The sequence below is a fragment of the Dermacentor andersoni genome, chromosome 6 (genome assembly GCF_023375885.2).
Source record: "Dermacentor andersoni chromosome 6, qqDerAnde1_hic_scaffold, whole genome shotgun sequence".
In the NCBI taxonomy this organism is placed as follows: domain Eukaryota; kingdom Metazoa; phylum Arthropoda; class Arachnida; order Ixodida; family Ixodidae; genus Dermacentor; species Dermacentor andersoni.
The window spans coordinates 84833194-84845917 of record NC_092819.1 but is presented as its reverse complement, the minus strand read 5'-3'; the positions used below and the strand labels follow the sequence as shown (position 1 = coordinate 84845917).

At 47.6% G+C, this 12724-nt stretch overlaps 1 protein-coding gene across 1 annotated transcript in view; it reads right to left on the bottom strand.

The window, feature by feature from the left end:
- The window catches only part of LOC126522987 (sodium-coupled monocarboxylate transporter 1-like), a 41782-nt gene extending 31755 nt beyond the window's left edge, over nt 1–10027 (bottom strand). Inside the window, exons 1-2 of the mRNA XM_050171828.3 lie at nt 9674–10027; nt 6479–6547 (exon numbers count right to left, since the gene is read on the bottom strand). Coding sequence (XP_050027785.2) covers nt 6479–6547; nt 9674–10015 — 411 coding nt within the window. The 5' untranslated portion in view covers nt 10016–10027. The remainder of the gene's footprint in view (nt 1–6478; nt 6548–9673) is intronic.
- Nucleotides 10028–12724: the final 2697 nt, after the last annotated feature.

The window sequence follows — 12724 nt, the reverse complement described above, 5'->3', positions numbered from 1 at the left end:
GCTTCCACGAGCTCTTCCCACTTGTTGTGGACTCCCACGTTGAGTAGTTTCGCTGTGGACGTGGAGGGGGACAGGCCCAAGGCAATTTTGAAGGATTTTCTGATGAAGGCGTTTACTTTGTCTCGTTGACTGTTCTTCATGTCAACGTATGGGGTCCCGAACGTGACGATGCTCGTGAGCAGCGCTTGTATCATTCTCGTGCAGTCGTCTTCCTTGAGTCCGTGACTTTTGCTCGTCACTCTTTTGATAAGGTGGGTTATTCGTTGCACTGTTTTCTGAATTTTTGCCAATTCTGCTCCCCCGGCTCCGTACTTTTGAATCAGGAGTCCGAGAATGCGGAGCGTCGTAACCTGCGGAATCATGATGCCTCCCACCTTTACTACCGGGTCTGGTATCTGCTGCGGTTGTCGGCCTCTTGTGCGCTTTCTCAGCACCAAGACCTCCGATTTTTAAGGTGCGCACGTCAGTCCACATGCTTCCAGGTACTTTTCCGTTGTGTCAACTGCCTCTTGCAGAGCGTCTTGCTGTTTACCTGTCGACTCTCCCGTAGTTCAGATGGTGAGGTCGTCAGCGTATATTGCGTGACCAATCCCTTCTATTTGCTTCAGTTGTTTGGGTAGCGAGCTCATCGCCAAATTGAATAGCATCGGCGAAATGACGGAGCCTTGTGGGGTTCCCTTTCGCGGTATGTCACATTTCTGAGAGCGTAAGTTGCCTATCCCCACTGTGGCTGTCCGTTCTTTCAGAAAAGCTTTGATGTAATTGTATATTTTTTCGACGCAGTTATATACGTTGGGGTGTTGCAGAATGGTTTCGTGTGACACGTTGTCGAAAGCCGCTTTCACGTGAAGTGCGAGGATGGCTCTTTTGCTGTGCGTGTCCAGTTTCTCGATGACTTTTTCCTTGACCTGCAGTAACACGTCTTGCGTGGACAGGTGAGCTCTAAATCCGAACATGGTGTTTGGGACGTGTCCGTTGTATTCGAGATGTTCGATCATGCGGTTGTGCACCATGTACTCCTAGAGTTTTCCAGCACAGGAAGTGAGGGATATAGGTCGAAGGTTCTGCACGCTGATGGGCTTGTTGAGTTTAGGTATCACGGCTACCCCGGCATGTTTCCATTCCGGTGGTACTTTACCGTGTTCCCAGCACTCGTTGATGTATTCTAAGAGCGCGTCTAGAGAAGGTCCGTCAAGGTTCCAGGAGGGTCTTGTTGTTTATTCTGTCGTACCCCAGCGCCGTGTTGCGGGTGAGCTTGATCAAAGCCCCCTCGATTTCTGCTTCTGTGAAGGGCCGATACAGTTCTATAGTTGGGTTGCCTCGATACTCATCAAAGTGCGAATCTACAGTTATGTTCCGCTCCGTACCGAGGAACTTCTCGTTCACTTCTTTGATAATGTCTTCCTCTGTCCTCTGGTGGTTGTGTACGAATCTCTGCACTTTCCGTTTTGCGGCGTTCTTGTTCTCCTTCTTTGATAGGAGAGTCTTGAGTACCGCCCAAGTGTGCTTGCTGCTTAAGGTCCCTTGAAGCTTGTTACATTTCTCGCGCCAGTTCTTTCTTTCAAATTGTTCAGAGTACTTTTGCGTTTCTTTGATCAACTTGGAGATTCGAGTTTTGAGTTTCCGGTTGCACTTGTTACGCTGCCAGCGTTTCGCGAGATCCCTTCGCGCCTCCCACAGGTGGAGTAAGTGGGGGGTCGACCACGGGGTGACTTGCGACAGTTGGATTGTCCTCGTGTGCCTCTCGGCTCTTTCCACAACTCCTCTGATCCATATTTCTATGTCGTCTATCGTCGCATTAATGGCGCTCTCGTTTTTGCGAAAGGCCTGCCATTCCGTGATCTTGGCTTTTCCGACTTCTTTGTGGTGCGGGATGATAGTTTGCACTATATAATGGCTGCTACCAAGATTCTCGTCCATGCAGATATGCTTAGATATGCTTAGTTGCTACCTTCACTCTACATATGCAGCATGGAATGATGACATATTCATTCAAAAGCAAGGGGTTTGCATCGGTTCATGTTTGGCGCCCATACTAAGTGACATTTTTCTAGCTCACCATAACAGGAACCTGTCCCGTACCTTGTCGGAGCACAGGGTGGTTAAAGTTGTCAGATACGTTGACGACTATCTCGCTCTTTTTGAACCAGACGCACGTTTTACAGTAGGCAAGCTTTACGAAGTTTTTTCTGCAGGCCTTAGCCCACTTACTCTCACGATTGAAGAGCCCACCAATAACGTGCTGCGTTTCCTAGATATTCAGCTCGAGTTCATGGAACGGCACACGTGTTGGGAGTATAAACCTAGAGCTAATAAGCCCCTGTTATCGTATCGGTCAGCCCACTCGAAGCTCGTCAAGAGGAGCATTGCCAACTTATGCTTTGGAAATGCTCTAAAGAAGTCTTGCCACCATAAGATCTATACGAGTCTTATGGATCAATCGGGAAGGTTATCAGCAGCAGGGTTTCCGGAATCAGTGCAAGTTTCGGTCGTCGAGGGGCTGCTAAAAAGGTGCAGGTCAGATAGCACAACTCGGGACACGGCAAATCAAGGGACGGAACGTAGAAGGAAGGTAACGGTAGTGCCCTACCTGCATAGAACGGCACATAAACTTAAGAAAATGGCTAGCCGGGTGGACACAAAAGTGATCTTTTCCGCACCAGAAAAGCTGGCAAAAATATGTCGATTAACGGACCCGTACCGTAAGCCAGCTGCCGGATGCTCTACGAATCATCGAAAAGCGCCAGTGGGACGCGTAGAAGCTGTTGTATATGAGCTTCCGCTGTCCTGTGGGAAAAATACATCGGACAGACAGGGAGATGTCTTAATGACCGATTACGGGAACATTGCCAAAATGTGAAAAATAAGCAATACGGTCATCTGTCGACCCAGTGTCAGGAATGCGGCAGTGCGCCGGTGGATGGATCCTGCCGGGTTTTTGCGAAGCACAAAGATAAAGACGTGCGAGAGATTATTGAGGCCCAGGCTGGCGGAATAATGACACGCGTGTTAGTGCCCCTTCAGTCGACTTGTTAGATAAAGAGACGGCTTTTTTGGATGAGTAAGATTTGGATAAGATGGCGCTACTGTGCATGGGTTATATAGGTGTATTTCCTGAAAATCAAGTTGTTGAAGTCAGCGCGTTGTGGTGTCGTCTCCCTTCCGTCCTTGTTTGCTGGCGCTAAATATGCTTTCATGCAGCTCAACTCATACTGTTTGAGTTCTTGTACGAATGTGAGGTCGGGGCTGGTGTTTCTAGATACACTGTTGCCGATGCGCGTCGGTGTATGTGGGTCGTTGAGTTGCGTGAAGAGGTGTTGGTGGGCTACGTTGTGCAGATTTCGTTTCTTTTTTTTTTTTTTTTGAGGCCGCATAACCCCAGGCCACATGGGGAGCATTAAAATCTCCAACTACTATCAGCCCGTTACCCTTGCTCAGCTTCTTCCATTAACTTGTTTAGATACTTTAGGTGGTCCTATGGTGGGCTGTACACGTTCAACACACAGAGGCTTTGCTGCTGTTTTTTCTCGGTTACGATTTCGACGAGGGTGTGTTCGATGCGGTGTTGGATGCCGTGCCGTTGAGCGTTGATGGCCTTCTTGGCCAGGAATGCTGTCCTCGCTTTACCGTCGGTGACGTGAGTGAGGTAACCACTGACCTTGAAGTCTTCAGCTTCGATTTCTTGTAAGGCTATAATATCTGGGTCAAACTGCGTGCAGAATTGTAGAAGGTTGCTTCTCTTACTTCGGGTAGAATGACAGTTCCATTGAAAAATTATGAGCCGTGGGTGTTGCTTGTAGTCATGTTTCTCTTTAGTTATATAAGTACCCTGCGAGAGAAGCCAATATAATGCATATGCCATTATCTTGGCTTCTCTCGCAGGGTACTTAGGTTTCTTGCGATCATTATCTCTTTCTTTTAGCACGTGGATGCGTTGACTGAAACTTTCTCCCGATTGTGTCATTTCGGTCTATAGAGCCTGAATCTGGTTCTCTATTTCGCTCTTGAGAGATGGGAACGCAGTCTGTATCATCTGTGTTACCGTGGTTTGCATAACCTGCGTTACTGTGGACAGTGCGGTTTCTATCATGACGGTCACGTTGGCGTTGATGCGGTCTTCAAGTGTCTTGAAGGCGTTCTGGGTTATCACCGCTTGGTTCGACAGTGTTGATGGCTCTGGTCGTGTTGGTGATGATGTTGGTGGCGGGGATGAAGGCCGCGGTAGTGGTGTTAGCGATTGCTGGGTCTGTTCCCTCCGTAGTTCTATTTCTCGCATGAGGTATTCGAGCTGTTTTTCTGTGGTGGCTTCCTTCTCTTGTGCCTTCTTCTTTTGATGTTCTAGCTCTCGCTTTAATTCATCGTGCTATCTTCAGAGAATCATTATCGTGTCTTAGTACCTCGAGTGTCTTGTGGTTTAAACGCCATTATTTTCCCTCGACGTATGATTGTGCCTTGTGATGACGTTGGCCCAGCTTACCTTGCGCTGGGTGTTGTCGTGTTCTACGCTCGTTGCCGTTATCCGGGGGATGCTCTGTTTTCTTTCCCTCGATCTCGATCCCGACTTGGATCTGGATCTTTTGTCTGCTCGGTCTCATTCAGTGACTGTGGCGATGATGATACGGTCATCATGTGCTCGTTGTCGTTGGTAGTTACTACGCTGGCCTGGTACAAGAAGCTTCTCTGTCTCGATCTTGGCCGCTCCCTGACTCAACGGTGGCGCGGCCGGTTTCAGCTTCCTTCGAGAGTCTTTACTCGCCGTTTCATGGGGCATTCCGCAGAGCTTACATTTCGCCTCGCATTGGTGGTAATTTGGATCAGCGCTGTGTTCTCCGCAGTTGTCACATAGTTCATCGTTTGGATTAGGGCAGACGTCTTGTCTGTGTCCTATCTCCCCGCAAGATCTGCAGCACGGTGATCTGCAGTACTGGAGTGACTTTCTGTAGGGTCTGCAGCGGGTGAGCGTACATCCAACTTTAACGTAGAACGGCACGTGCGGGCCCTCGAAGGTGATCACTGCCGACGTCGATCTTCCCAGCATTCTAGCGCACAGGATTTTGCACTTGTTGGTCGTTGCTAGTAGATCTACTAGCTGCTCCTCGGTAGTGCCTTCCTCTGCTCCGTGAACAACGCCACGTACAGTGCCCGGAATAGGCTTGAGGTACGGTGTGACTTCGTATGTTACGTGGCCTATTTCGATGCTTGTTATTTCTGCTAGTTTAAGTGCGCAATCCTCTTCTTCGGTACTTGCCAGAATTAAGTTTTTTTCGCCACTGTGTCTGTATGATCACTTTGGCGCAGAGCTCCTGGAGTGTGACTCCGCATGCTTGGGCTAATCCTCTTGCTATTACTCGGTCTTTTCCGTTTGATACTTTCACACCGGCTTTAGGTCTGTAAACAATCTTGTAATGGTTTTCTGGTAGCGGCGGGATCGTTGGCCAGCGAGGACGTGGCTTGCTTGCGTTGTTGTGGCCTTCGTTTTAGAGCGCAGCTCTTAGGCGCCCATTCCTGCGTTGAGCGTCGGTGTCCAACGTCGGAGCCCAACGAAGGATGAAAGTGAACGCGGAACGCAACGGTGTTGAAATGCGACGGTAGCGAAGACAGCGCGAGCAGGAAAGCAGAGGAGGAAGGTGCAGTGGAACCATGAGGAGGAGGGTATTGCCAAAGCCTGAGAAGAAAAGCGCAGTGCCGCGCAAGACGGGCTGTTCGGCGACGACCTAAACGGGATGACGCCAGAGTAGCACGCCATCGCCTCTTCACCGATGACGCCATCGATGAGGCATGCGGGGAGCGCGTCCACCGATACCATATATGGAAACAAAGCGCTGCATAAGCTGAGGTCTGTCTGCGACGGTTGCTGTGAATCGTGCAGACGCGTCGCCCACGCGCTGCCTCTCGCGATTTCCTGATCAGCGAGGCAGTCGTGCCACACTTCGCTCCGTTTGCTATGTGCCGCATGAAACAGATTGTCCGCGCCAGCCACGCTACTCATGGTGTTCTCTTCCTTGGACAAACCGTGTACCTATATAATCAAATTACAAAATATTGCCACGCCAAACGAAAATACGCACAGATCTGCGCTCGATTTCGCATCGTCATCGCCGGTGAATTTTTTTCCACTAGTAATGAACGCTTCTTTTTTATGAGCAAATTATAGCGTAATATTGAAAAAAACATTTCTCCACGATTCTAAACTGATTTAGTGTCGCTCTTTATTATCCCTTTAACATGCCCAATTCTCACAACAGTCATCCTCGCAAAAGTCAAATCATTGCAAGCGGTTATATTGCTTTACTTTACTAATACTTAATGATTGGCTAGCCATGACTGATGCGCGCGAGCACTACCAAGACTACGAGTCGCTTACACACTATATTTTTGGCAATGGTATGAGTCAAATTGTAATCCACAGTACCTGTAACCAACTAAGTCAATTTGCAGCTGTATTATATAAATGGTTGTATCCGAAAAGACCGCTTACCGTTTGCACAATAAACACTGAGGACGCAATGTTCCGGACAGCGGTTGACATGAACCTCTTCTCTAAGTACTGGAAACAGTAAGAAATAGTTACTTGGCAGAAATCTCGTGTGAAGTGGTTGCTAAGCAAATATCATCTCGTAATAGCTTAAATTGCGCGATACTGTATGTCAAACTTGATTCATTAATTTAAAAATGTCGGTAATTAAAGCGGAACAAAAATATACGGCCGGTGGTCAGCAATCGCTGAGATCATTATGTTAGATGCATGCTTGTCGCTTTTCGTTGACACATTACGCTGTCCAATTATGAAGCTCTAAACCTGTTCTTTTAGCGATTGCTTGCTGGTAGTGGTTGGTTGTAGGCGCAGGCTGGTTTAGCCTGACGATAAAGGCCGGCAATTGCTCCGCCCGAGCGCCTCGTACAACATCACTGCGATGTTTCACCACATATCCATCAAACCAATTTCTATTAAGAATGCGATAAGGACAGGTGAAGTTTCCTTACAGGCTATAACTGATCCTTCAGGGAACGCAGGGTGTTGCAGACACGCATGTGGAAGGTCGTTTTGTTTATCGTCTTTCATTTTCTTTTTTTTTTTTTTTGCAGTTTCTTCAAGAAAGCGGCCCTTTCGTCTTGGAATTTTGGGCACGACCATAGAAATTGTTCAGTGTCTGCAGTCTCGTCGCACGCCGTAGAGTTTCGAGAATTCATACGCGCCGTCTTAAATAACCATGCTGGTGTACTAGCAGATCCTGTCCTTATTCGATATAGAAGTGAGGTTTTCTATCGACGAAATCTGTTGGTTACGCAGAGCATATGTGGTGGAACCCAAAGCGACCCAGCATAATTTCGAATGTGAGAATTATTAATTTGATTACTCTTTGGAACCTTGACTTTGGGAAGATGATAGAGCGCTTCGTATGCAAGAGCATCTGTCTTTTCTTTGCCAACAGTAATAACGTGGGGGAGAATCCACTTAAAGTTTGTTCAGCGGGGGCCTGTACATATAAGGCTTAGATTTTACGTATAGTGCTCGGTAGGAAGCACACTTCGAACTAAAGACTATATAAATTTTCTTCTTTCGCATGTTCGCGGGGTTTACTAAACATTGTTTCTGGCCGCTAGATGAGACATACGAAAAGTACACTGTCACAAAAGTCGCGTTATTTCTTCAATTCTCCGCCCCCGCATCCTATGTATACACGCCTATTAAGCATCGCTTCTTTAAGAGTGGGCCGCAAGCCTACGTGCCACACAGTTTCGCAAACGGTGGAGAACGTGATCTTGGGTACATCCAGAGCACGTTGAGCTATGTGCGTTCGTGACTGCTGTAATGTGTGTGATTAACTTGTTCGCCGGAGAAGGTGACCGTTGGTAGGGTTGAAACCTTGGTGGCTACACACCAGGGCTACGTGAGGCCGGGTGAATCCGTGGCTGTTGTTTTGTGTGTTATTAAATTGCTTGACAGTGAAGGTGACCGCTAGCAGAGTCTAAACCACGGTGGAAGCAAGCCCGGCCTACGTGAAGCCGTCTTCGTCCGCAGCTATTGTTTTGTGTGTGATCAAATTGACTGCCGGTGAAGGTGACCGCCAGTGGAGCCTGAACTACGGCGAGAACCAGAGTGCGCGTGTGTGATCCATGTCTGGACGCCAAGAGGTGAACGCCGGCGCCTCGAGAGATTTATAAAAACGCGCCGATCCTACACTTCACCAGTCTGCTCCGAGGACGATAAACGAACGCCGAGCAACTCCCGGGCAAATAAGCTGCCGACATCCCGCCCCGACACCGAACACCTCCAGCCGCCGTGGAAGCCAGCCGCCGACGTCGAGGCGCCTACTTCGAGGGTGACTTACGGGCTGCATCGGTTGGGACGAACTGCCGGCACGCCCGGTTGACTTTATGTCGCTTTTGATTCTGTGGACTGTGGACTCTAAATATTTGCCTTCTCGATTACTGTTTAGGAATCTAGTTGGAACTGATGTTCATTGATCATGTTGCGATTGCACACAGTAATTGTTTAACTTGGTTACACCTGTTCTTTGGAATTGTAACTTTACTGTTTCCGTCTAACATATTCATATCCACTATACCTAATAACGCCAGTTTCTTTTGTTGCTGAGCAATCACATTAAACCACTGCCTCTTGCTTGATTTCATCAGGCATTTGTCTCGTTCACGACGGTAATTGGCGAAAGCCAGGCACCAGACTCCACCCCCTTATGCCACTACTCAGGAGGAGCTAACGCATCGACGCTGAGTCGTGTGACATACACAGACACACGGCGCCGTGTGTTTGTGTTCTTTTTCTAGTGCCCCATCAAGCGCTGATGCGAGCCTCCCTCATTCAATAGCAAGACACTCAGCTGAATGATTTCGATATATAGTATTCGGTCAAACATCCATTAGAGGACGCGGTAAGGCCCCAGCTTCGTGGCTATGAATACAAGGCCAAGCACAGAGTAATCCAGCGCCTCTCAGTATCTGAAGGGTCTTCGATAGTGGAGGAAGAGAGCAGTTAAACCACCTATCCTTTCCCAACCTTACTGTGAGTCATCACCGCAACATAATTGCGTAAAAGTGACAATAAAACGTGTTTTCAATCAACCTGCATGGCAACTAAAGCGACTGCAGACGAAAATGTTGAAGCCGTTCATCAGGAATCGGCAGTAAACTAAGCTTGTTAGCGATAGTAGGCGCAGTCAGAAATACAAGGACAGGAGCAAAGAACACAAAATCGGCAGTAAACCACCAACAAAGAGTTCTGCGCGTGTTTACCTCTCTATTTATTTATCTTTTTTAATTAATTTATTTTATTTTTTGCAGCGAATTTTGACGAGGGCGTTACGAAAGGTGTCTCATGCCGCTCCGCCCTATTCGATGCTGGTAAGTGTTTTTGCGATCGTTCCACGCCAAGCAACCGAAGAACATATACGGCGTTGTTCTGCTAGGCTCAAAATCACGGGGTTAATGCCGAACGTGGCGGGCGCATTCAATCGGGGTGATATGCAAAAATTCTCATGTAATTATATTTATGCGCACGTTAGAGAACTCCAGGTGGCCGAAACGAAATCCGGAGCCCCCAATTGCAAAGCGTGCCTCATAACAAGGTCGTGGTTTTGGCACGTTAGACCCCATAACTTAATTTTTACGGAAAGAGACGTGAAATTCAAGAAAGGTGGCTATGCATTCTTACCTCGTTGATGCTGGTGATGTCCATGTTGTAGTACATGGGAAGGAACACGAAGGCAGCAACGAGCAACGCCAAGGACGAAGACACGACGTTCATCCACATAGTCGTTCCTCGCACGAAGACTTGGGAGGGCAGACCGAGGATGGAAGTGGCAGAAACGAAGCTGGCCACCATCGACACGGACACCGGCAGCCATCCGAGTTGCTTGTTGGCCGTCAGGAACTGCCGGTTCGATTGGTCTCGGCGGTCCCGCCAGGCGAAGAAGGCGCCGATGCCGGCCGACAAAGCGAGGAGCCCGGTGAGAACCACGTAGTCCAACGCGGCGAATGACGACGCAGCAGCCATTTTGGCGCTTGTTCTTGCACTACGAGAACTTGCCTTGTAGCCACGTATTGTGCCGTCTGCAGTGACCGTCTTTTCTGTATGCACGTATCAGTTGCGCTCTGGCATCGTTGGTACATTTAACGCGTTATCGTTGCCTAGTTGCATGGAAACCCCCGTTCTGCTTTTTACTGTTTGCGACCTGCGAACTAGGGCACGTGCTGTTTTCCTCCGGTTTCGCTTAAAGGCCGCATGCTTTGCACAGCTGCGGTGACGAGTCCCTCACCTTTCTATGTGCATCCCTTACATGTCGTCGGGAAAACGTAGTGTGTGGTGCTCACTACTCACAGGGTGTACAAGAGCACTCCTGCAGGCTTATTTTCCACAGACTGCATTAAAAAAAATACTTTTTTGTTAACAGTGACCTAAAAGAGGAAGCTCATTGTAGCCCTGTCCGCGCTACAGTGTAACTTGTGGGCGTTTTTGTAAGAGTGGTCGCTTGTGCGCTGTGCGATGTCAGTTCCAATCGTCACTCCAACGACGCACACTTGCATGTCGCATAGGATCGACGGATGTGTGCCACCTGCTGCCTCTCCTCTGACGTCGTAAAACGAAAACGTTGGCTTCGCCGACAGTCACGTGCATGTCTGGGTTCGCTGGATTCGATCATTTAGATTATTTTACGTTTTTTTCGTTCTTGTTTGCAGGGCCACTTTTATCTGTGTATATTTCCGCAACAAAGGAGAAGCCTGAGTTCTTCTTCCGTTCTCCTTGATCGATTTCGTAAATCTTGTTTTGAGATTGAGTAAATTTGATTGTAGCTTCCGTTAAAGAATTAGGGCGAGATGCTGTGGCAAACGCTAAAATCGAATGCTTCATTCTTCGCTTTTTTAATAACGTGCAGAACGAGCTGAAAATTCATTTCTTTCTCTCTCTTTCTTTTTTTTTTTTCAGATGCCGACGTCTGCTGCGGTTATTGACAGTCCTTGAAGTGCCTTTTATTCATCTTTAGGATTCTGGCTATCGTCTCTACGGTCGCTGTTGGTTTCAATAGATGTTGTAGTTTGCTGAAATAATCGCGATTACTGCGAAGCGTGAGCATATTGCAACGCCAAGTTGCATTGCCGGGTATGTGCTTCTAACCGTTCAAGAACCGTTTTCATGAACAAAACAGTGGAAAAAGTTTATATTGACGCGGCTTGGAAGGCCAACGTTAACCTCTAACATGCTACGTGTAGAATATCTCAAGCTAATGACGGCAGCGTGTATAAGAACGTTGATCAATATTGTTTTTCGTGAAGTAGGTCACCGCGTTGTGCAAATGAGGTACATGTTATAGGACCAGGGAGGCGTAATGCTTCCGCGTTACCATATCGTATCGACGCACCGTATTCGTATAGATTTCTGGTATTGCTAGTCTTCTCTTGCTGTGCAACAAGACGCAAGTGCGGAAGCTTGCGAGTTCGTAGCGCCTCATTCGTGATGTTGTCCACAGCGCCCTCCTTCCTTAAGTCTGTGTGCCTTGTGAACAACATCTGAACTGTTGTGCGTATTCTGTAAAGTTATCCTGGTCGTGCACGCGCAATAAATAAGAATAGCTTATTAGCATAATATGCAGCACTCCGAACACTACACCTACCGATAAGTTAAACATACACTGACAAAACTTGACGTGCTGAGAGCGTTGGCCGAAACTGGGCTTCCATGGCCCGTGGGAGGATGCTTCGAGAAAAGAACTGATGCTACCAAACTGTAAGTCATTGATTCGTTGATGGGGTTCAGCGGCCAAAACTAACACTTGATCCATTTGAGGCGCCGCAGAAGGTGCGTGTATTTAATCTTGACAACTGGTATAGTTATTTATAAGACGCACGTGTATCTAATTAAAAAAAGCGGCGTTGTGTTTCTTTCTTTTGTTTTTTTTTTCTCCACTGAAGGCTTTTCAGAATGCGGCCGCCACGGCCAGGAGTTGCATAGCCGAGTAGAACGCTAAAGTATTAGCGCGAATGATTTATTTGGATGAAATTGAAGATGCGGCCAACTATTCTGTGGCCGACCTCTTCACAAGGAGTAATTCGATCAATGAGCTAAGAATGACAACTTGAGGTCAACAGGAGTGGGCGAATATACAAAACTTTCTAATAACGAATCGATCGAATAGTGTCTAATTCGATTCGGTCTTCGAACAGAATAACTACTATTCGCAAATGCGAATGTTGTTTGAATACTCTTCGAACATTTCAGAACATCAACATCGCCCAAGTAACCGTAATATTGGAGTACAAGTGCGGTAAATTTTCATTAGATCAAGCTCTCTCTAATGCTCCCGTATGCAACCTCTTTATTACTTTACCTAACTCTATTTCGTTGCAGCCTGTGATCCCACAAGAAAGCTACCTACATTGGGAAAATAAAAAACAATGTCTCAGCAGGCCATGACGACATCAAAGCGATACCATTGAAGTATGTGTCTGCATTAATATGCGAGGTTCTAGCGTATATTATAAATCTGATGTTCACAAGTGGTACGTTCCCAGATGAACTGAAGATTGCTCGTGTTTGTCCTATATATAAAGGAGGTGCTAAGAGATTTATTAGCAACGGGCGCGAACGGGTAGCTGTCACAAGCGTTCGGCGAAAGACAGCAACCACGAGCTCATGCCGGTGGCCATGGTGCTGTGGCGCAGGCGGCTACTCTTCTTCGTTACAATCGCCCTCCGCAGAAAAAGGCGC